Here is a 25,618-nt window from a genome sequence, read left to right as displayed (position 1 = left end):
GCAGTGGGAGTAAGATAGAGCCCGGGTGATACCACCTAACACTGACCACTGGCTGGGAGTAGGTCAGTAAGCTCCATCTCATTAGTACTGTGGACGATGGCACAGAGAAACACTGTGACAAACGAGGGGAAGAATAATCTCTGGGACAGAAGATTTGGTTCAGTACTAGCCTCTTTTTTAACTTAGGAGTTTTGTGACCATGAATAAACCGATTCGCTTTTTGGTCTAGGTTTTCTCATCTATAAAAGGGGAGAAAGCAGCATCTATATTTTAAACTTCACTGGATTTTAGGATCAGCTCAGGGCAAATATACTTAGTTCATTGAATACTCTCAAAGAGCTTCATAAATAGTAGTTTTTCTTATGATTACTCCTTGCTATCTCTAGTTAATGAATTAAATCCTCATAAAACAACAATAAATATTTTGGGGCAACTCCAAATGAGAGGTATTTTACAATTTATTCCATTATAGTGAGGAGTACAAGATGGTGCAGGATAGGTAATCGGCCTCTTTTGATACTGGAGTTAAATCAACCCTCCTCTGCTGAGTGCCTCAAACCCTCTCCACGCTTACAAATAAATTGTGTTCTAGTTTCTAGAGTCTTAGGTTTTGTGTAAGAATCTGAAGATGTTACCTTTCGGTGATCTCATAACTTTGTGCCTTAGATGCGGACAACTGAGCAATTAAAACAAGTGGAATCTTAGTGACTTGGTATTTGTTGTCTACACAGGTCTAAGGGAACATTTGTGAAAAGTGATCCATGCATTTTGAGGGGAGGCAGGAGGTTCACAGGCAGGAGAAGGTAAAACAAAAAATATAGAGAAAATAAAAAGTGCCTTAGCTTGGTCCTACCGTATTGTACAATTCCTCTAGTCTGGAGATGGTGAGAAAACGGTGCATGCTTACTCCATTCTCTATGAGTAATTTCACAAAATCCACTCTGTCCAGAACTAGGGCATCCAACATGGCTTGCTCCAGAGATCCCACCTACAAATCAAGTCACTGAGTTAGTCTGCCCTCAGATCTAGAAATGCAGTTCTTTGGCTTTCACTTGAACAGTTTAGAAATAGTGTTAGCTTTTTGACATCTGGTCTGTCTTTGCAAATAGAATTCAAGGACTTCTAGGTCCAAAAGTTATTTCCTCCTTGAATCTCTTTTGTTTTGGATCTCGAAAAGGTACGAGGGTTTACAAGGCTTTTCCTGTCCCAACTCTCTGATCAAACTTCTGCAATACCAGTGAAGTGCTAACTGGGGACTTTGCTGTACTTGTTTTTAGCTTCCTTAGATTCTGAATTAGAACTTGGCTGGGTTGAGAAGGACCTTAGTAGACAAACCAGGAAGTAGGCTTTTCTCTGTTTTTAGTTTAGTGATATTCCTTGCCTTCGTCTCATCCATTTTTACATGGAGAACCAGCAACCATTTAGGTCCCTTGGTCTGTTTGCTAGAGTTTTATTTAATCCCTTTCACAAAAATCTTCCAGTGTTCAGACCCCTTGATAAATCTTCCTACACTTGGAATTTACTGATGGCACTAAATGAAGACAGGGGCTCTCTGGGGAAAGGAAGGGTTAAGAAAAAAACCCTACGCACGAGGGTGTGATCGTTCAGTAACTCCAGGCACAGAAAGCAAATCTCAGGCTGCTGACTGCCTCCTGGGGATACATGCGTACATTTCCTGGTGGCTAATGTTCCAAATTTTTATTTTTGGTAGTGTCAATTTAGAGAAACAAACCAGGAACAGTTATATAAAAGCTTTGGTCCCCTCTGTATTGTTCTCAGGGATAGGGAGGACCTGCGTTCAGCGGCCAAGACCAGATGGCACCTGCATGGGGAAGCCTGCTAATTCTGTACGCTGAGGTGAGACGCAGGCAGACCCCAGCACGGGGCGCCACCACTTGCAAGCAGCATCCTCAAAGACAACCAGAAACAAACTGCTAATTCAAATCCTTACTTAGTTTTAATTAATACAACTTTGTCTTATACATATATTTTTCAGACATTTCAAAGAAATGGCATCATCTGCTGCTGAAAATTGCTATCAAGGGCCACTCAGGCAGATGGAAATGTTTGGAACGTTTTGAGTTGTGCTTGTTCGTATGTTCCACCAGGTGGCAGTAGTTTCCTAAATCGTTTCCATTCTAAAGAAAAGGCAGAGGTTTCCGAAGCTGGTCTAGGAGGCTCCTTAAACGAATACCCTTGCCCAAGCAAGTGGGCTTTTCAGGGCTGACAACGTATACTCTACCGGCCACTGTTGCCCATAAATAAAGATCTGGCTGCGAGCGATGTCGACTCTGTTCCAGGCCAAAGCCAAGCTCAGCTGGTCTGGGGCCGAGGCATTAGCTCCTGTGTGTAGACAAGTAGAAGAGAGTTGGAGAGAGAAAACAATAATTAGTTCATACCAAGAAGACCCACTCCGTCACTCCTCAAGACCCCTCTTCCCGAAGAGCAGACTCAGTTGTACAGCAGGGTTTCTCAAACTCGGCACTATTGGCATTTTGGGCGGGATAATCCTTTATCTTGGGGGTTGTCCTGTAATTGTAAAATATTTAGCAGCATTTCTGGACTTAATACATTGGATACCAATAGCACTTCCTTCAGAAGTCATGGCAATAGATAAAGGGAACAAACTGGTAATTGCTAGATAGAAGAAGGGTTGGGGGCCTGGATGAAAAAGGTGAAGGGATTGAAAAGTACAAAATAGTCATGAGGATGCAAAGTACAGCATAGGGAATATATTCAACAACATTGTAATAACCAAGTACAGTGCCAAGTAGGTACTAGACTAATTGGGGGAATCACTTCATAAATTGTGTAAATGTTCAACCACTATGCTATACACCTGAATCTAATATGAAATAATATTGAATGTCAGGTCTAATTGAAAAATAAAAATCAAAAGAATAATAAAAATAAAAATGTCTCCAGACATTGCCAAATTCCTCCAGGAGTGAAGGGAGACAAAATCAGCAAGAACCACTGCTCGATAGTCTTTTTTTTTTTTTTAAGGTTAAGTATAGTTGGTATACAATATTATATTAGTTTCGGGTGTACGATACAGTGATTTGACATTTTCATACCTTACAATGTGATCATCCCATTAATTCTAGTAATCATCTTTCACCATGCAAACTTATCAAAATATTATCAACTATATTCCCCTTTATTTTAATCACCCATCCCCCACCTCCTCCCTTCTGGCAACCTTAGTCTCTACATCTATGATTCTGTTTTTTGTTTGTTTGTTCATATATTTTTTAGATGCCACATATAAGGTAAACCATGCGGTATTTGTCTTTCTTTGCTTGATATATTTCATTTAGTTTAATACCTTCTAGGTCCATTCATCCTGTTGTAAAGGGCACTATTTCATTCTTTTTGTATTGCTGCATAATATGTGTGTGTGTGTGTGTGTGTGTGTGTATATATAAATATATGTATGTATGTATGTATGTATATCACATTTATCCATTCATCTGTTGATGGACATCTAGGTTGCTTTCATATCTTTGCTATCATGAATAATGCTGCAGTGAACATAGGGGTCCATACATCTTTTCAGATTAGTGTTTTGGCTTTCTTTGAATCAATACCCTGGGTTGTATGCTATATCTTTTTAAAATTTTTCGAGGAAACTCCATACTATTTTCCACAGTGGTTGCACCAGTTTACACTAACCCAACAGTGCACAAGGGTGCCCCTTCAGCACATCCTCACCAACACTTGCTATTTGTTGACTTTTTGATAACAGAGGCTGATTTGGGTATCCACACATTGATGGGTTCAGTATAAACCACATACTTAGAGTAAATTAATCAGTGTTTGGAATGATGGATACTAATTTGTTTTACACAATAATTTTTCCATAAAAAATATAGTTCTTATCTTTTTAGATATTACAGAGACTGCAATCTCATACCAGGGACACTGGCATAAACAAGTGATAAACAGGAATGTGTCAAAATATATTATCATTTTGAAAGAAAAAAGTGAAGGCTCCTTGAAGCTGCACTTCATACCTCTCTTCATACTTCCTTAGCTGCTCTATTGGTTATTGCTGACCTGCCGTAATGGTTTATTTCCTTTGTCATTCATATGCCACAAGTTGGTATCTCTCCCAAGTCAAAAGCAGCAACACAAACCCGAACAAGAAAAACACCTAGTAGGAAGCAGTCATTGAGATCAATGTCAACTACCTGAATGTAATTAATTAGCTAAGTGTCAAAAGAAAGCATAAAGCCAATGAGTCTTGACTTTTTAGAAATTGAAAATCCATCTCTCAAGAATGGTCCTGGGTGACAGCTTAGATCAGTGGTTCTCAACTAGGACAATCACAGTGTTATAGTCACAGTGTAAACATGGAAATTTCTGCTTCTTAGGAGATCCCTCAGTCTTGCACAAAGCCAGATGACTGGTCACCCAATTTTCAGCTGTAGTTGTACACTGGAATTGCCTGGAGAGCTTAAGAAATACTCATGCCTAGTATGCATCCTGAGATTCTGGTTTAATTGGTCCTGGGCATTGTAGTTTTCAAAAGCTCCCTAAATGCTTTTAGGAACTAGAGTTTCTTAAACTTATTTTCATATTATAATCATGAAGGCAAGGTTAAGAACCCTAAGTCTAGATCATACATGTTCATGAATTCCCTTACTCATCTGTTTATTCATTCATTTATTTCTACATGCAAAGATATTGGTTTCATGCCTTCTCATGTGGCAGGCATGATGCCAGTATGAGTACCAAGGTGAATAAGACAGAATTCTTTGTCTTGAGAGTTTACATTCTAGAGGAGGAAAGAGGTCTATAATTAAATACACCATTTCCTGCAATCACGCATTTATCTGCTCAACAGAAATTTATTGAATAACTTCTGTGGCAGGAACTGTTTTGTCATTGACTATCTAGTGGTGAACAAGATAGCTAAGGGCACTCCTTTTTTTTGGAGCTTATTACTTCTATTAGAAGAAGAGTAGTATTCAGAAAATAAACAAATAAACAAACTAAAAAGCAGCGCACTTTCAAATTGTGTTAAGTGCTATAAAGGAGCAGCGTCATTCCTAGGATATGTGGAACCTGTATCTATATCTACAATTTGAGTCACTCTAAATCAATGTGGCAGCACCAATCTGGCTACTCAATATTGCATGATCCCATGACTGAAGTATTGTGCCAGTCAGCTGGAGTGATTTGTTAGCCAGTCTACTTTCCTGAAACCAGGGCTGGACATTGAACCATTGGTTAACCTCATTAACACAAATCTGGGAGTTATTTGGGGCATCTGGTGGACCCCATGTGGGATATAGATGGTTGGAAAATGACCTAAGTATTGAAATGTGTCTGGGGTCCTTGCAGGTCTTGGTTTGGACTCAGGGCACCTTACCCATAGAGCTCTGCAGCCCTGGCTGGTGCTAGATATCAGGTGGGCATGGAGAAGGCTCTTTAAAGCACCAGTCTAAGGGTAATACTGATAATGACCAGGGTGGTGGTGGAGTGCTCTGTTAGAATGAGTGGACAGTAGGCCTTCCTGAGAGTAACATTTGAACTGAGACCTGAAACATTAGAAGAAGCCCTCATGTGAAGAATTGAGGGAAAAGCATTCCAGGAAGAGGAAATATCAAGTGCAAAGGCCCTGCTGTGGGAATGAATACAAGTAGGTGTAAGACATAACAATGTAGTTTCATTATTTCCTCTTTCTGCAAGAGGTCAGGGAAGATTTACATGCATAAATAATGACCACACATGGTTTTAACAGATTAGTTCACTAGACAATCGAGATCAAGAAAGGTAGTCTAGGAAAGGAAACAGTGAATGCAAATATTGGAGGAGTTAAATAGCCCAGTGAATTTGAGAAATTCATGGGAAGACATTAAAGATTTAATGCTTGTTAGATGAAGCGGAGAAAGATGAAGCTTTAATAGAAAAATTTACAAATGATGTGGAATAGTTTCCCTTTATCCTGAAGGCATGGGGAAACCAATGGAGGATTCTGTCTCAGAAACAATGTAGTCATAGTCACGTCTTAGAAAAATCACACTGGCAGCAGTATAAAGAATGGATTAGAAGAGCATTGGAGGAGGAGCAGTTAGGAAAGTTTTGCAATGTTCAAGAAAGGGATAATGAGGACCTTGAGGAACAGCTTGAATGGAGGGATATTTAGAAAACAAAATCAATAGCCTTGGGTGATTGATTTAAAGTGGGGAGCAAGAGAGAAAGAGAAGTCAAAAGTAATCTCTGACTTTCTAGCTTGGGAGCCTGGGTACATAATGACCAACCAAGATTGGCAATGCGAGATGAAAACAAGCTACTGAGGGCAGCAAAATTTCATTCTTGAATATGTTGAGCTTAAAATATCCGTGGTATATCCAGGTGAGAATGACCAGAGGCCCTTGGATATTGAGGTCTGGGGTGGGATGGGTTTGGACATGGAGATAGAGATTTGGGAAATGTTAGCATAAGGTGATAAGAAGCGGGCAGAAGATGGGTAACTGCATAACACCAATATTTAAAAATATATGAAAGTGAACTAAATCTTTAGGGGAAAAAAATCACAAAAAAAATAAGTCAGAGGCAGGAAGAGAACCCAGAGATGATAGTGCCCTAAATGATGGAAAGAAAGAATTCCAAAAAGAGGGAGGTGCTCAATAGGACAAAAACTGAAAAGAGGGAAAGTAAGAAAGACTGGTCTTCTTTCTTTACAACTCTCTGCATTACTGGGCTCCAGCTTATGTATCTATTTGTTTATTATTTATTTCGTTCTGCAGAATGTCAGTCTTAAGATGCCAGGCATTTAGTCTACTTTATTCACTGTTTGTTCTCAGAGCCTAAAACAGTGCTTAGCACATAATAGGTGTGCAATAACTAGTTGTTCAATGAATAAATGAACCTAGAAGTGTGCACTGGAATTGGCAATTAAGAAGTCTTTGATGGAATCAGTGAGTACTGTTCGTAGGGTATGGGATAGAAACACATCTGCAACCTCCTCCCTCAGTGAACTTGTAATGTCATGGGATGGAGGTGGGTAAAATAGAGGGAGAGATATGATGAATAGCCAAATCACTATATCAAAGAACAAAGTGGTAAGTGCCATAAAAGGTGTACAAATAAGCCCAGAGCACATCCTTGTCAGCTGGGCCACAGCAACTTTGAGGAAGTAGAATTTGACTGAGTGGGGAAGGATGGTGGTGATTTAAACAAGTGGAGTTCGTGGCAGCCCGAGTGATGCCTCTGCCCCTCAAAGATGTCCACATCCTGATCCTAAGAACCAGTGAAGATGTTGCTTCGTGGATGTGATTAAATTTAGGATTTTGAGAAAAAGAGATTATCCTGGATTACATGGAAGACCTAGTGCAGCGACAGGGGGATCAAAGTAGTAGTAGGACATGTGAAGACGAAAGAACAGATTAGACCGATGCAAGGGAAAAACCACAAGTCAAGGAATGCAGGCAGTCTCTGGAAGCTGAAAAGGCTCCTCTGGAGCCTCCAGTAGGAATAACTCTATTGACACCTTAATTTTAGGCTTTCAGCCTCCAGAATTCTAAGAGAATCAAATTTAAGCCACTAAGTTTGTGGTAATTTGGTACAGTAGCAATAAAAAAACTAATGTAGAGCTACTAAAAATACTATTGTTACATTATTTCTGCCTTATTGTGGAGAATAATATTTATATTCCTTTCTGTTACTCAAAGTCCCATTTTTGTTTTTATTTTAGTTTTGTTAGATTCTAGTACCAATGCTCATAATTAGTGGTTTTGCTAGAGCGTACCAAGCATCTCTTGTTTGGGAGAGTGAATTATTCTCTAGTAGTTTTTTCAAGAGTTACTTATGGGAAGAATATTGCCAGAGTTCTAGAATGTTCTAGCTGTTTTTATTCAGTTGTCTTTATAGTTGAATGACAATGGGTCAATATACCATCCTTTGCTCTTTCGTCTCCCAGCATTAACTATTATTACAGTGAGAAGGTCTGAGGCCAGCTTCATTTTCCACCTCATAAGAGACTTGACTATTTTGTCTGATATTCAAAAATATTCTTCATTTTCTTTAGTTTTTCTCTTTAAAGGTCAATAACTTTACTAGGATATGTCTGGGTGTTGAGGATTTGAATCAGTTTTTCCAGGATAAAGTGGCCCTTTCAATATCTGGATCAAAGTTTAAAAATCTTTTTTAATAAAAAAATCTTAAATTACATTTTATAATTATGTAATTATATTTTAAGATATTTGTTCTGATTCATTATTTTGGTTTTGTTCTTTGGAGACACCAATTGTGCTTATGTTGGGTCTTCATTTTATGTCTTCTATAATTTCTCTTTACTGCCAATTAACTCTTTATTTTCATTTCATTTTTGTTCACTTTCCTCCTCTCTATCCTTTGCATCCTGCACTCACTGGGTTTTCCACAATATATATTTGATCTTGCACCATTTCTTATTTCTTCTGCAATCCTGTGATGATTTTATTTTTTTCCTCTCTACTTCATTCTTCAGTGCTACTCCCATTTTATTGCCTCTTGCTACCTCACCTATTCTGCTCTTGAATTTTAGTATTCCAACTTTGAAATATTTCTTTCATGGTGAAGTGCTTCACTGAGATTTAAAATGTTTAAATTTCATGGTAAAATATTTATTCATAATGTTCATCAGTTCACAGGAGACATTTTTATATAGAGTATTATTCTGTGAATACAATTTGCTCTTTTTTTCCTATAATATATCTATATGCTAACCCCTTTTTAATTATTCATCATTTAGTGAGTGAGGTTATAATGGGCCCAGGGTATCATTCCAGCTAGTTTTTATTCACAACTGGAAGGCTTTCTCCTCAGCTACCACAAAGACAAACTCCCTCCTGCAAAAATGGCTTATGTGCATAATTCTACATGTAGCCCACCTTCTCTATTCTATGTACTAAGTCAGAATCAGCAGAATCTCCTGCCACTATCCAACTCACTCTCATTCTTGCATATGCTGTTCCAGACAAAGAGAGACTTTGCCCCTTGGGATATTCCTCACATCTAGGAATTACATTTTTATTAGTGCTTTTTAAAGGATTGCCACTGCTGGCTTTTCTCATCTCAGCTTTCACCCTTTCTTCCCACACATCAACTGCACATACAAATATTTTTTTAACATTGCCTAGTTTTATCAAACAATTGAGTTTGCTTTTTTTTTTTTTTCTTCCCTTTTCATTAATGGCTTTTAAAGCTTTCGAGGAGAATAAGGAAATGATGAGTTATGTAGCCATGTCTATACTGGAAATCCTGAAGGATTTTGTAGGTAGAATAGTGTTTTTGATCAGAGGTTTGCATTAGCAATATTGATGTACCAAGGATGGACAGGAACATGCTCAATAAGAAACAGGAACATCCCTTCAGAGGTCATTGCAGTAAGTCAGGTCTAAATTGTTGAAGGCCTAACAGTGCTGAGCAAAAAGAGAAAAGAAGAGATAGACATGATACATATCATAGTGGCAAAAATGCCTGGATTAGTAAGAATTTGATTGAACAAAGGGAGGAATAATTTGGTAGAGGCTTTGAGCCTAGATAACTGCAAGAATGGTGGCTAGATGAATATAAATGGAGAAATCAGGTACGAATCAGCTTTTCATGGAAATACCATTTGTCTTTATTTTTATGTATTTATTTTTAAGACAATTAATTTGAGTGAATTTGAGGTGCCTATTGACACTCAGGAGAGCTGTCTGGTAAGCAATTAGGAAAGAGAGCAGGGAGGGAAGCTAGGATTAGAGTTAAATCTGGAGGTTATTCATGTAGATGTGATATTTAAAGCCACAGTACTAAGTTTGACAGAAGGCAGAGTGAAGAAGTAAGAAGGTTTAACGAAGGAGACAAAGGCATGATTAGAAAGGCAGAATACTCAGTGTCTCTGACACCAAGGAAAGATTAAATATAATGACCGTCATACATTGACAGCCAATTACAGGCTAGGAATTTTACAAGCATTACCCCATTTAATGCTCACAAAAACTGAATAGTGAATATCTTAATCCCTCCTTTGTAGATTGGAAAATAGACTCACACAGCTGGAGTAACTCATAGAACCAGGCTTTAGACTGGAGCCTTCCCTCAAGGTAAGAAGGAGCTGCTGTTAGAAGTGGATAAAGTTGACACTATCAACAGTTGCTAAGCGTTCAGGAAGATTACCATTCGAGTTAGAGGACTATGTTTTAGGAGTCACCAGGAGTAGTGAAAGCTGTGTGAAAAAACTGGGTGGACCAGAATCTGAAATGTAAGAATTTGAAAAGGGAGTAAGTCAAGAATTTAGGGTGTGTAGAGGTTGAAAAATGCTGGTAGAAAGGCAGACTAACATTCAGTTTGGTGGTTAAGAGGAGAAAAGGAAGATGCTACATTGAGGGGCTTTGTGGAGAGGAGTCAGGTTCTTCTTAGGTGACAGGGACTGTGAACATGTTTATAGCAGAAGGCAAAGAGCCACTGGAGAGAGAGACAATTGCAAATGTAAAAGGAGAGAGGAACCACATGATGTATGAGATCCTGGAGAATGGAGGCCAGGGGTCATTGGTTTTAGCAAAGAGAAGTCTTCAGAATGAAGAGAAAAAGCAAAAAAGCTGAATGAAGAAACTAATATTCATGAGTGGTAGAGAATAATAGGATGGGAACTTGGGTGAGTCTAAACATTATAAGTTAAGTAGGAAAGGATACTATCTGCTGAGAGTATGAAAACCAGGAAGGTGGAAAAACTAGCTGAAATATGACTTTGGTTGACTGTCCTATGACTTGGGCTGCTAGGTTACCCTTTGATATTCCCCCAGAGCAGAGATACTGTCTAGTTGGTGAGCTATTACATCGAGAAAAACCAAATTAGAGACTTGAAACACACATAAAAAGTAAATAAGATCTGTGTATAATTTATTCTTTGTTCTATTTTCTTGCCCTGAATAACAACTATTTCTTTTGGTAAAAATAACTTTTGTGAACACCCAGGAGAGAGTTAAAAGGAATCATGAAAAATCAGATTAACTTTAGCTGAAGAAATTCAGATTTGGTATGTAAGAGACAAAACAGGCAGCTGAGTGAAAGAGCCCTTTGCAGGAAGATGGGTTTTTTTTCTTCTTCTTGGTTTATCTTTAGTAAATAAGAAAGGTAATAATAACCAATATTTCTTTCATGCTTACTTTGTGTCAGGCACTGTTTCTAAGTGTTAACGTATTGAATTCTCAGAACAAACTATGAAACACCATTGTTCCGATTTTACATTTGAGGAAAATGAAGCATAGAAATTTGTCCAAGGTGAAGTAGCTACGAAGTGCCAGAGACGAGTTTCGAACCCAGGTAGTCTGGTTTCATAGCTGATTTCTCCTTTTTTTTTTGATTCATAGAAATTTAGAAGATTTTATTGAGCTCATGATACCCACAAACAAAGGGAAGTGGGCAAACAGGCTTCTGTGTTTTCTATAAAAAATAACCCACAATGCATTAGTGAAGGAAGCCAGAACGTCATATGATTAGGGCCAAAATTGGTAAAATTGTAAAATGCTACCTAAAATTCACATATATACTCCTTTGATTCTTTTTATTTATTTATTTTTTTGTCAGTCAAGCCATTTGGGTTTGGAGATTTATTTATTGATCCAGTTTTATTGAGATATAATTGACATATAACATTGTATTAGTTTTAGGTGTACAACATAATGGTTTGATATATGTATACATTGCGAAATGATTGCCACAATAAGTTAATTCACACATAATTACAATTTTTTTTTATAAAGAGAACTTTTAAGATCTACTGAGTTAGCAACCTTCGGATATACAATACAGTATTATTAATCACAGTAATAATGCCGTAGATTACACTCCCAGGACTTACTTAAAACTAGAAGTTTGTATCTTTTGGCTACACCTCCACCCCACTGATATCTTGATGCCTTCCTTTTACTGCCCCTGGTGTTGAGAAGGGGACTAGGGAAAGCCTTAGGGAACAGAGCTGGATCTCCAGATGGTTTCATTTACTCAACATATTTTTATTAAACTCCAATTCTTTGTCAGTCTTTGTTGTAGGCACTGGGGAAACAAGATTGGACCAAAGTTTCTACCCTCAAAGAAAAGTAAAACCTCTCTGTGTCTGTCTTTCTTCCTCTCTGAGTTGTTTTCCTCTCCTGAGTCCTCCTTCAGGTTCTACTACTGAGTCTCTGTTTGGATGGCTGGAGTCCTTCAAAAGCTAACTAATAGTTTACATCAGTTTCTGAAGTTACTCACAATGAATTCAGTGTTCTTCATTTCCTTTGGAACAGCCAAGATTGGTTCTATACTGGGCTCCATCCACTCTATCCTGCCAGCCTCATTCATGTCTCAATCATTCCATATGTATTGCTACCCCTCCCTGATAGCCCTAAATAGGAGCTCTCTATTTTAAACAGTCATGCTGTAAATATAAATACTTGCAAAAGAGCGGCTTAGTTGATATATATTTTATAAAGAGATTCCCTACAAAAGTATTTCCCATTCTTAATTAGGTATTTATAAAAGCTTCTAAAGTATGATACAGTTCAAAAGATACAGTTTGCAAAATATACTTTAAGGAAGTTAATAATTGGATAAAATGATGTGCACCTATGTGGGCAGAATAAACTCTGTTTGGATGTTCTTATAGTCTGTTTATTTGGAGGCTCCGATTTCCAGTATTAATAAGATTTTTACGAAGTATCTTCTTCTTAATTTTAGATTCCTCTGAAAAAAATAATTGGCCTGTTACTTATTTTGTATTACCATAGGCCATTTATTCACCAGGTTTGGCATTTTGAAATGTAGAGGCACATTAAATTTCCCCTGGAACCTGAAATCTCTTTCATTTGTACCTTTTTAGTATTTTGTTTACACTTTATATTATAGTATACTATAGTATATTATGATATATACTTCTACCACATATAAGTCTTTGAAGACTTTCTAGCACTTAAGAGGTCATTTATCCCTGATAGTAAGAATAATACACACTGGCCTCTGGGAGAACTGAAAGAGACACCAACCAGATGGCAGGTGCCTGGCTTAATTCTTATCTGTGTCAGGTTGCCCTTTGCTGGAGAGCAGGTGTGTGGTGAGTGTAAATAAAGGCTGTAATGACTTCTGTGGAAAAGAAGGGCATTGAGCTTAGTACCTGTAGGGGCTTGGGAAAGTTACTTACCCTTTCTAAGATTTAGTTTCTTCATATATAAAACATGATCAATAATATATCATCCCTCAAGGGATTGCTTTGAAGTTTAAATAGAATAATAAATGGAATAATTTCTTTGTTAAATTTAAGCATTGTGCACATATTTTTAGTGTCTTACATATTTTTGACAATAACTTTACTGAATTCATTAAATAATTTAATAAATTTATCAGGTTAATAATGCCATCACCATGCAAAGATTCCTGGATGGAGATCTATTACCAGCCAGACTTTTAAAAAAAATTTATTATTTTTTAACCTTCTTTTTTTTTCAGTTGACATTCAATATAATTTTATATTAGTTTCAGGTGTACCAGCCAGACTATTATTATGGTTTCTACTGTGGTCAATGTAAATGATTAGGTGCCATTGAATTTTTATAAAAGGAATACTCACAATATAGTGGAACAGTCATTCTCAGAATTAAGTACTGACAGTCTCTAAATTACTCAGGGCTTATGCACATGTCAGAATTGCCAGTAGGCATTAAGAGTGGTTTTCTGACAGAGTTTGGGGAATCGCTCAAATGCTACCTTTTATTGAGGTTTTCTTCTTCAGAAACTCTGTAAGTGAGCTGAAGTTTATAGTAGGTGCTAAGATACAAACAAGAAGAGGTGCATTTGTTACAATGAAGAGTCAAAATTTAGATATAAATGTAAATGTTCTGCTTGGATTATAAGAACGTGATTATTTTCTGGGAAGGTAAAATGAGAAGATTGACTGTGTATTTACGTCCAGGCAGCCCAGGCCAGGGACCCTGGGTGTTTCTATAGGAGCCATAGCCACGCTCAATCAGGAAAGTGCATCCAGCTTTTCCTCAGGCTGCCTGGTCCAACAGGACACCACCGCCTGTGGGCATGGCACCTGCTGCAATCTGCGGAGAGAATTGCTGCACTTCCCCTGGGCTGTCAAAGGTGACTGAGGGCTCCTCAAGGACTGAAGGATATGATGCCTCCTCTTCGCATCATATCCTGCCTGGAGTAGCAGCTGGACCCTTTTCCTCCTGGGTCCTTACGCTTTGTAACCACTGGTCTAGTGGTGGCAGGAGGTGGTGATTAAGCTTTCTTTTGTTTTTCTCTTATCTGTTGGCTCTGAGTGTTCTGTGTGAGGTCTCGTTTACTTTGAAAAAATATTTTTAGTTTTATTTTCAGATTTAGGATAGTAGACTTTTAAGGACCGAAGCTATATAAAAATCTTACAAAGCCAGGTTGGCCATGTGATGATACTGGTCAAGAGTTTCTGTAGTCAATATTGCCACTATTTCCTCATGCTCTAATAACATTTGCAAGTAGAAAGGACACATGAAATTATATGGCTTATGATAAAAGACATTATAAAGCACTGTGTTATTTCCTTCTTTTTACCAATCTACCTAAATGGATGAGTCCTCTTTATTTTGCCCTTTCTGCAATAAAAGAAGCCAATACTTCACATAAGTTTTTCATGAACATGTTAAAAAACTTTATTCAAAGTGTTCCTGTGTTATGCACAATATGCAAAACTGAGAAATGTTATCGACGTCAAGACAGAGGGAGTAAAATGAGCTATTGGATTATTCTGCTTGCTTGAGATATGACAAAAATAAATTCATTTACATACCTGGGTAAGTAAAAATTCTGCATCCTCCATTTTGTGATTTTTAGCACAATTCTAGAGAAACAAATACTGTGGAGTTCTGGGACACTTTCTGGAGTTATTGCATTAATGATTTCCTACCTTTTATTCTCTTTTTAGTTTACTCATTCTGTCTCTTTCTTTGATAACTAGGTAATCCAGGGATTATTTTATACTTAATTTTTACTAAAGTTATGCATGTACAGAGTTTAGAGTCATCTTCATACAAGATTTGTTATAAAAATCACATCATCATGACTCCAAACCTCTCTCCCCACAGGTAGACATTCACTTCTCATAGCTGATTATTTTAGTTCCTTTGGTAGCTGGTCTTCAAAGACAGTTTCCAAGGAACTATATCTCCTAGTGTTCACACTCTTGGTATATCCCTTCCTACACTGAATCTGGCTGGTCTTGTGACTTGCTTTAGCTAATAGAAAAGTGACACAATGCCAATTACAGGCTTAAGCTTTAGGGAGGTCTGGCAGCTCCTGCTTTTGCCTCCCACACACGGTGCAGAACTGTCACCTTGAGCTTCCCTTCCTCATTATCCAGGGATTTCCAATGCTTTTCTACTATGTTAGAGCTTCTATTTCCTGTGATTCATGTTTTCTGTTTTGTTTTGTTTCTTTTTCCATTTTGGTGGAGTACATGCTCCAGCAATTTCCAAAGAAGTGGTTTGCAGTAATTGAAGTTTTCGACAATTCATGTCTGACAATGTCTTTATTCTACCTTCACAAGTAACTGGTAGATTAGATGTAGAACTCTGTATTGCAAATAAATGTTCCTTAGAAATTTTAAGGCATTGCATGATAGCTTTCTGCATTGTTACTTAGAAGTTTAAAACTTTCAGGCACCTGATCCTTTGTATGTGACTTGTTTTTCTCTTTGAAATCCCTTAGGATATATATATTTTTTGGTTTCTCATGTTCTGTCATATCATGATGATATGAGTTAGTATGGTTTATTTTTATCTATTGTGCCAAGCACTCCGAGTCCTTATTATCAGAAAACATGTTCTGGAGTTCAGGAACATTTTCTGAAATTGTTGCATTGATGATTTCCTACCTTCTGTTCACTCTTGAATTCTTTCTGACTATTTCTGTGTTTTCTGGAAGAGCTTTTACCTTTATTTTTTTAAGTCCTTTTATTTATTTAGTTTTGATACGGTTATTTTTAATTTCTAAGAGCTCTCTTTAATTCTTGAACTAAATATAAGGTGATGTTCTTTTTTTAGTGATTCAAACATTTTCTTAGATTTTTCTGAGGATATTAATAATAGTCGTGGTGAAATTTCCTTCTTCCTACATAAGTTCTGTTTACTCCGAATTGCATTTCTTTGTTTGTTTCTATATCTACCTTCTATGTTAGAGGGCTTGTTCTTGGTCATGTGCTCACTTCTAAGAACACGACACTAAAGTGCTGAGGGGAAGTCCTGAGTGTGTGAGTGGAGATTATCAACTGTGAACTTCATTGTCAGATAAATTGGCTGGGCTTCTTAGATAGGGAATCATTAACGTTAGTATCTTTAGGTCTTCTCTCATAGGAGTATCAAATTTTACAGAAAAGGCTCTTCTAATCTCCCACCTGGGGAATAAAGACTAGCCACCAGCATGCTGGGGACCAAACTGGGGAAGAAGGCTAAAGTCTTAGCATCCAATATGTATTAATTAATTAAACACCCCCACCCAGCCATTCTCAATACTATAGCCCCGCCCTCCCCTTGCACCTGGTGTTGTCCAGAAAATCTGTTTTACCTCATTAGAGAGTGAATCTTTACTTTTTTTCTTGTTGGAGAGCGTTTTGGGAAGTGGGTGAGAGAACATGGCGTTTTAGTTGCTGCTTAAAAAAGACTCAACAAATTCTTTTATATTTTCCTCTTTTCACAACCTTTTTTCAATGTTCTGGGTGCCCCAATTTCTGAGCCTTCTGGGCTTTCTAAAGTGTAATACCAGCTTAGTGTTCAGTTATTTTCTCCCAGTCAAGGGAGGCTGACCCAATTCTTTTAAATAATCCTTTATTCTTGTTTTAGAGTGACACAGGAAAATAAGTAAATTTATGTATTCAGTGAACTAAATATATCTAGGAGTCTGTCTATATATTTTTTCTGCATTAAGAAACGTTTGTTTAGTTATTATTGATTGTTCAAAACATGTCAAAAACATGGTAGTCTTTAATACTAGTCCTGGTCACGGATACCCAGAATGCAGAGCAAGTGTTCTGGACTCAGGTAACCTGGGTTCATGTTTGATTTCGACCTGTTTGACTCTGGCCAAGATACTTAACATTTCTATGCTTCAGTCTCCTCACCGATAAAATGGGTGATACTTGATAGCATTGTGGTATTATGAGTATTAAATTCATTAATACTTGTACTACAGTATGTGCCATCTTAGCTGTTATTGTCATAGTTTACTACTGTCATCACTATTTTTATTATTATTATAAATATTCATTTCCGAACCGTGCTGCTGCTAATCTGTGATTAATTTAATGAATGAAATGGATTCATTGCTTTCAGGCTGTCAAGAAAAAAAAGTATAATTCTATAGCTCTGCTGAGCAGTCAGCAGTGATGACTACAAGCTGATAGCCTCTGACAAGCTTTGGGTTTGCAATTAAAGTGCAGCTCACTGAGTACACTGGCACTGTGCCAATCCCGAGGCATCAGTGAGCCTTAGAGTGAAAGGGTGTTTATTTTCTGTGTCACAAGGGGCCAGGGATGACCACATCAGAAAATGGCTGCATGATGCATAAAGGAATAATGGGACCTCGGCATCTGCAGATCTAGATTCCACTCCACCTTCATCCCAACCCCTAGATCTTTATGGCTCTACCCAGCTTTAAAATTCTACAATGAGACAATCTTGTAGAGATGGTCATAACTGTGGAATTATCCTAGAAATGGCCTGTCCAAGACTGCAGACATGGGGGCCTTACTGTTTATGGTCCTTGCAAACACTTGAACTTATTTGTGTACCTTTCCTGCTGGTGATTATGGCCTTGAAGCAAAGAACACTATGCTTTCATTCTTTGATGGAAGACTTGAATCCCAAGCCCCACTCTCACATTTAATACTAATATGAAAGGAGCTGAAGAAATCACTCTCTCCTATGAGTTGGCACCAGAACTCTGCTTAGAGACAAGACTGTCATTGTTCACACACACACACACACACACACACACACACACACACACAAAACAAAAAACAAAAAACAAAAAACAAACAAACAAAAACTTTACAAAGCTGCTTAGGGCAGATGAGCTTTTCAGGGCTGGAAACAAAATATCAGAACAGGGATGGACTATTTCACTTGAAAGACAAAAATGACTTTGTTTCACTCTTAAGAAGAAACATGAGGAAAAAGCAAATAGTGGGAAAAGAAGATAGGTGGGTAAAGCCTGAGGGACAGTGTGACAGTGGGGATGTCATGGGTGAAGGATGCATGGAAGGACCCTGTGTGAAACAGCAAAATATGTCAACACTGGAAATGTTCGCTGTTCAATAAGAAGTTGTTTACATTATTGAAAAGCAAACCTCTCTTCTATATTTAGAAAAGACTACTATGTCTATTAAATGCTTTGTGTGAGTGATTTTTGTTTTTTGTCTGTGTTTTGAAACAGTAGAAGGGCTGAGTTTTATGTTTTGACTTCTGTGATGAAATCAGGAACCTAAAAGTGGGGGTGACTGAGAGAATTTAAGTCTTCTAGGAATTTCCAGAAATTCTGGGGACGGGGGAGTGTAGGATTTGCATTTCTGTGAATTATTGAGTTGATAAGTTAGTGTCTATATTAATGACATTTCAAGTGGTAAGATGGCCTCAGCTTATGGCGGGGTTGTTTACATAACTTTGGTGAGTGGTTCATTGGGCCAGGACTCAACTTCACTTCTTTCAATTAGAGTGTATTTGTTGAATGCTTACCATACGTCAAGCATTCTTCTGGGTGTTGAGACACAAAGGCAAAGAAGATATAATTCTTTTTCTCTGGAAACTTTCTCACTACAAAGTGGGGTTTGATATCACGGTGATAATACCTCTGAGCTTGCCTGGGTATTCTTGGTTTATTACAGTTATCAATACTGACTATTTTCATGCCTAAGAAAGTATCAGTTTGGAGATAAATTATCTGGTAACCATTGCAAAAAGTTGTAAATATTAGATTATTAAAATTTATGTGAAAATGCTTCGTGAATTGTAAATCACTATACGGATAAAGGGATTAAGAGATCTAAGGTTTTTTTTATTGCATTCTCCTATTAGAGACAAACAGAAACGTCTAAAATTGCTATCTACTTTGGTCTTTGTTTTTGCTCTGAGATCTACTTGGATTTGCAAGCAAATAAACTTGCCGGAAAATTAATTTTATTTTAAGGCAGCTTAGCATGTGCTGGACCATTTTTAAGATTCAACTTCTTTTTGTGGTCTGTTTTGTATCCTTACATGTATCCTTGACATTTATTTTTTGGTGGTTGTTTTCAAATTTATGTGTCCTTTCAAGTCTAACAATTTATGATTCTGATGGTTTTTGGACATGGGGTCATGCCTGTTACCTAAGAATTTTTAAAGCGTGCTTTAGAAAGGAATGGGTATAAAAGTATAAGGTGTTAGATATTATAAAGGGGCCATATTGCTTTCCCTCAGGGAGCTTCCAGTGTAACCATCTCATGTATCCCTCGCATCAACCCAGATGAGAGAGTTATGATTTCCTGTTTTTACGTAGAGGGGAACGGAGGCATACAGAGGCTAACTCACATGGTTAATGCCACAGCCAGTAAAGCAGATCTAATCTTATATCCCAAAGCCTGCTGATCATGTATTCATAAGTTCAACAAATAGTTGTTGAATACTGACTGTGTGCCAGCTGCTGTGTATAAGTGGTGAGTAAAATAGATAGTGATGGTGTCCCTGTCCTCATTTCTAGTTTGGCATCATCATCATCAGTCAGACCATCATTTATGGATGAGATTTTTCCAGGTACTGTGTTAGGTCTTTGAGGGAGGTGTAACGCTTATCTTGATTTTACAGATTAGAAAACAGAACCTCAATGAGGTGAAGCAATTTGTTCAACCAGCGAGTAGTGATGCTTTGAATATGGGTACCATTATTCCTATTAAAAGGCCATTTGATGGGTGATCTTACTGTGGTAAGGACCATACTGAGGGGTTGGGGTGGTAGTGGAGGATGGGGTGGAAGGAGCCTTGTGGGGAAACCCCGCAGGCAATTTGGCTTTTATACAATCATTTTTTTTTTTCTAAGGAATAGACTTTGGTCTTAGGAAAAAAATGGTAAGAATGTAATCTCTTTTAAAATTTTTGGCAGAAATAATCAAGCACAGCTCATCATAATAGAAAAGGTCATAGTGATTATAATAACAAATAACTATTACATAGTAAATAATATTATCAAGTTACATATTTAGGTCTACCTGAAGTAAACTCTATGAGTATGACTTGGGTGAATGTCTGAACTCTGATTAGGATTCATTTGACCTAGCTGCCAGTTCTGCCTACTGCATAAAAATTTATTCCTGGTTCATGGACTTCGAGGTGCCTGCATCTGACGCAAATCTGACCCTCTGACCCTCAGGACTTCTTTTAATACAACTGCAGAGACATGTGCATCTCACTAGTTGTTTTTGGTTCTACCACCACTCTTACCTCCTCCATTTGTTGGCTACAGACCTCTTTTTGTGTTGGAAACCCATAACTGTGATTTGGGTAGAGTTGTTCCCCTCTATTACTTCATGGTTACAGGGATTCTCCCCCCCCCCCTTTTTTTTTTCCCACAGTGATGGATTCAGAGATAGGCACTACTCCTGGGCAAGCAAATCCAAGTCCTTCCAGAATTACCAGAAAAAATGGCCTTTTTGGATTGGGGTTTGCTTGGTTGGTTGGGTGTGAGCCTGGTACTGCTGATGACTGTTTTGTGTGACAGGTGTACAGACTAACATCCGAGAGATGCAGGACATTTGTTTGAGCCCTGAGCTTACTTTATCTGAACTCAGTGTATTCTTAGATTTCCTAGTCACATGAACCAACTAATCCATCTCATTTCTTTGTGCCTTGAGCTAATTTGAATTGTGTGTGTGTGTGTGCGCGCGTGTGTGTTTTCATTTGTAATAAAAAAAGTTCTTGGTTGAAACAATAGTCCACTGGTGGTCTAATCTTTATTGTGGGCATCCTAGTTTCATCACTAAGATACTGTGCATGCAATTAAGATCATCTGGCAGCTGAGGGCCCTGGTAGGTGCTCTGAGAGTTTTTAGGAAACAGATGTCTTGATGTACTAATTACTCAGAATACCCCTGGAGTCATAGTGACAAATGCCTGACATTTCTGTGGCAGAGTAAAGCCAAGGAATTCTGGGACCCTGAAGACTCATACATACAATATAAAGAAATCTGAAGTGAGGAAACATGAATTTAGCTTTGGCTCTGCCACTGATTTGCCAAATGATTTTTAATGTTCTTTAGACACGCTGGCCTCAGTTTCCTAGCTTGTAAAATGCATGGGGATAGCAAGGTGAAAGGGGGTACTGTGGTTTCAGGGTGGCTTTGTGATGAAGTATTAAGAGGCCAGTGGTAGACATAAGTTTTGGGGACCCATGCCTGGACTTTAACTGCTGATGGCCAATCTTCTCTGTGACATTGACGTTAAAGAGTTCACTAAATGGATAAAATGAACCATCAAGAAACAAGTACATTTCAGGAAGCCTTATTTACAATTCAGAGGACACATGGAAGACTAAAAATGGCCTGATGCAGAGAAGGGATTAATAAATACTTTTGTAAAGTACCTACGTTGTAAAAATTACTTGGTTAGTTTCATCTCCAATTGAAATATTTTACTATTCTCCAGACAGTTTACCTCCTCTGCCCCAAAGCAAACAGGCCAGATGTTTTAACTTTGTAGATCTCTTTTGGTCAAAATTTCATCTTGTTCCATGTGTTAATATTTAATAACTATGATAACTTTGCATCTCATATGAGTGATGAAAGCATCAATGTAAATGTCTCTTTTTTAGCCTTAAGAAAGCTATCTAAATTATTCCAGGATAAAAAAAAGATATTAAAAGGAAAGCAATCATGCATGTATTGTATTAAGCTGTGTACACACAGGAAAGAGGATAGGAAGGGCTGGACACATAATTAGAAATACTTTTTTATTTTCAAAGTAGAGTCATAATTAATTCCCATAAAACCTATTCATGAGTCATCTGAGTTTAAGCAAGGTAGCTTCCCAGTAAGCACTTTAGGATGTTAGTTGCTTATGAGATCTGGTGCATAGAATTGTACATAAACTACTTCGGCATATATGGCCAAATTTTTGTTTTACTAGGGATTAATTAAGTCATGTAAAAATAAGATGAATTATTTAGTGAGATCAATTTCCTATTGATGTCAGTACTAATTTGTGATAATTCTTCATTTTCTATTTAATAGAGTCAGAGAGGGCATGCATTGAGAAGTAGTTTCAAAACATTAAAATGTATTTTTTAAAAAAGATTTTATCCACTTTCAAGTTTAGTTTTCTTAGAGTTCTAATTTTAAAGAAAAATGGTTCAGAACATAGTGATTTTTGTGGGTTTGTATGATCGAATCTCATCAATGTCATTCTTACTTAAAATTTTTTTTGCAAAAAAATTTAAAAAATTTTTCCAGTTACTGTTGACAGTCAATATATATTAGTTTCAGGTGTATAGCATAGTGGTTAGACATTTATATAACTTACAAAGTGATCCCCCCAATAAGGCTGATACCCACCTGACACCATACATAGTTAATTACAATATTATTGACCATATTCCCCATGCTACATTTCACATCCTCATGACCACTTTGTAACCACAAATTTGTACTTCTCAATCAATTCTCTGTATCTATGAGTCTGTTTCTATTTTTTTTTTCATTTATTTTGTATTATTATTATTATTTTTAGATTCTACATATAAGTGAAATCACATGGTATTTATCTTTGTCTGACTTATTTCACTTAGCATGGCTTTGTGAGGAAGGTCCACCCATATTGTGGCAAATGGTAAGATTTCAGTTTTTTTATGGCTGAATAATATTCTACTGTATATATATATGCACCACTTTTTTTTTTATCTAATCATCTATCAATGGACATTTAGCTTGCTTCATATCTTGGCTATCAAAAATATTGCTGTAATGAATGTAGGGATGGATATATCTTTTCGAATTAGTGTTTTGGACTTCTTTGCATAAATATCCAGAAGTGGGATTGCTGGATCATAGGTAGTTCTATTTTTAATTTTTTGAGGAACTTCTATAGTGGAGGTTCCATCATGACTGCATCAGTTTGCAATCCCACCAGCAGTGCACGATGGTTCCATTTTCTTCCCGTCCTTGCCAACACCTGCTATTTGTTGCTTTGTTGATGATAGCCATTCTGATAAGTGCGAATGATAATTCACTGTGATTTTATTTTGCATTTCCCTGATGATTATTGATGTTGAGAGTCTTTTCATACATCTATTGGCCATTTGCATGTCTTCTTTGGAGAAAAGTCTTATCAGGTGCCTTGCTCATTTTTTAAATCAGATTTTTTTAGTGTTAAGTTGCATGAGTTCTTTATATATTTTGGATATTAACCCTTATCAGGTGTATGGCAAATATCTTTTTTCTATTCAGTAGGTTGTCTTCCTGTTTTGTTGATAATTTCCTTTGCTGTGCAAAACTTTTTAGTTTAATGTAGTCTGATTTGTTTTCTTTTTGTTTCCCTTGCCTGAGGAGACATATCCAGAAAAATATTACTAAGAGTGATGTCAAAGAGATTACTACCTATGTTTTCTTCTGGGAGTTTTATGTTTTTGAGTATTACATTTAAGTGTTTAATACACTTTGAACTAATTTTTGTATATAATATAAAAAAGTGGTCTAGTTTCTTTTTATTTTTTTTGCATGTATCTTCCTTGTTTTCCCAACACCATTGATTGAAGAAACTCTCTTTACCCCAATGTATATTCTTGCCTCCTTTGTCATAGATTAATTGACCATATCAGTGTGGATTTATTTCTAGGTTCTCTATTTTGTTCCTTGATCTATGTGTCTTTTTTTTTTTTTATGCCAGTACCATCTGTTTTGATTACTATAGCCTTGTAGTACTATTTAATATCAGGCAGCCTGAGACTTCCAACTTTGTTCTCCTTTCTCAAGATTGCATTGGCTATTTGAGGTCTTTTGTGGTTCCAAAAAATTTTTAGGATTATATGTTCTAGTACCGTGAAAAATCCCATTGGTATTTTGATAGAAATTGCATTGAATCTGTAGATTCCTTTGAGTGGAAATTTTCTAAAGTTAGATAGAAGATATTGGCTATTCTTTTGGCATTTAAATTTCTATTTCAAACTTTTTTTTTATGGTTTGAACTTACAAACGCACATCTTAAAAAGAAGTTGTCAATATGTTGCTGTTCTGGTCAAGATGGTGCAGTAGGTAAACCCTATGTTTGCCTCCTTTCAAGACCACATCAAAATTACAACTAAATTACAGAACAACTTCACTCAGAATTGCCTGAAGTCCACCTAAACAGAAATCCTATAACTAAAGACATACAGAAGAAGCCACATCGAGGTTCATAGGATGGGCAGAGACATAAAATGACCCTGTCCCATACCCATGTGTGGTAGTTGAAAATCAGGAGAGATATCTTAGCTGCAAAGATTTTTCTAGAGGAGTGAGGGGTTCCTCACCAGGGTTGCCAGCTCAGGGTTCCAGTGCTGAAAAGAGAAGTCTCCACCATTCTGGCTGTGAAAACAGCAGAAACTGCAGCTTGTGCACAGACTCACACTCTGATGGACTCACTCACTCTGAGCTCTAGAGCTGAGGCAGCAGCTGGAAAGGTGCCAGGAACACACGGGAAGAAACTGAATTGTCTAGCTACAGGGTGAGAGCTGGGAGGGCAACTTTCTCCCAGACAGAGGTGCTAGCAGTAGCCATTGTTCCTTTGTTAAGCTCTCCTCTGACCCACTGTACAGATGCAGGCAGGTGCCAGATCTGAGCTCCATCAATCTGGCTAATACCATTTCCCACACCCTGGTGATTCCCTGAGACCCTGCCCTACCCAACTTTCAGGCCCACCTGAGCCACTTCCAATGGCTCTGCCATATAAAGAGCCTATCTTGGCTCATTCTGTGGACTTTTCTAAAATCTCACAAAGGTTCACTAACCACAAACAAGCAGCATCTGGCCTCAGCATACCCTATACCTCTTGATAAACAGCTCCAAGTCTTGGTTCTCAGCCAGCTTTGGTTCTCAGCTTAGCCTCTCCCAGGCACCTCCAAGTCCAGCACAAGTGGCAACCATTTGCCAATCACTTTGTAGTTAATCTAAGTGGCCCTGAGCAGGATACAGGCAGTAACTGACCTTGGCCTTTAACAGAGCCCCTCCTAAGAGGCCCCAGAACCAACACACCTAGTGGCCAGCTTCAGATAGCACCAGAGCACCACCCAACAATTTCCACAAAAGACACACTCAAAGGGAAGTCTGGGCAGGCACCTGAACCCTGCTAAAATGAATCCTGCTCCATAGCATAGGCCCTGTACAACAGCTCCTCCACTCTAGTCACTGGCCAGTCCTTATGCCAGTTGGCCTGAGGGTCAATCCCTCCTACTGAAATGCAAACAGCAACCAAGGCTCAACTACAACATAAGGGCACACACAACAAACACAATGGATAAACCAGCAGCACCCAGCTCAGGTAACTAGAAAGACTGCACCACTGGGCCCCACAGGACACCTACTACATAAAACCATTCTACTAAGATCCAGAGACATAGCAGCTTGACATAATACACAGA

At 37.7% G+C, this 25,618-nt stretch overlaps 1 protein-coding gene across 16 annotated transcripts in view; it reads right to left on the bottom strand.

Moving 5' to 3' along the window:
* TRPM3 (transient receptor potential cation channel subfamily M member 3) overlaps nt 1-25,618 on the bottom strand; it is a 482,939-nt gene that overhangs the window by 99,672 nt on the left and 357,649 nt on the right. For all 16 annotated transcript variants that reach the window (XM_036217932.1, XM_036217935.1, XM_036217937.1 and 13 more), the window contains 2 exons: nt 2,243-2,343; nt 854-988 (listed from right to left, as the gene is read on the bottom strand). In XM_036217932.1, coding sequence (XP_036073825.1) covers nt 854-988; nt 2,243-2,343 — 236 coding nt within the window. The remainder of the gene's footprint in view (nt 1-853; nt 989-2,242; nt 2,344-25,618) is intronic.

This window comes from Rousettus aegyptiacus, unplaced genomic scaffold, assembly GCF_014176215.1.
Source record: "Rousettus aegyptiacus isolate mRouAeg1 unplaced genomic scaffold, mRouAeg1.p scaffold_m13_p_3, whole genome shotgun sequence".
NCBI lineage: Eukaryota > Metazoa > Chordata > Mammalia > Chiroptera > Pteropodidae > Rousettus > Rousettus aegyptiacus.
The sequence above is the reverse complement of the archived record's forward strand: the minus strand, read 5'-3'. Positions and strand labels throughout refer to the sequence as shown.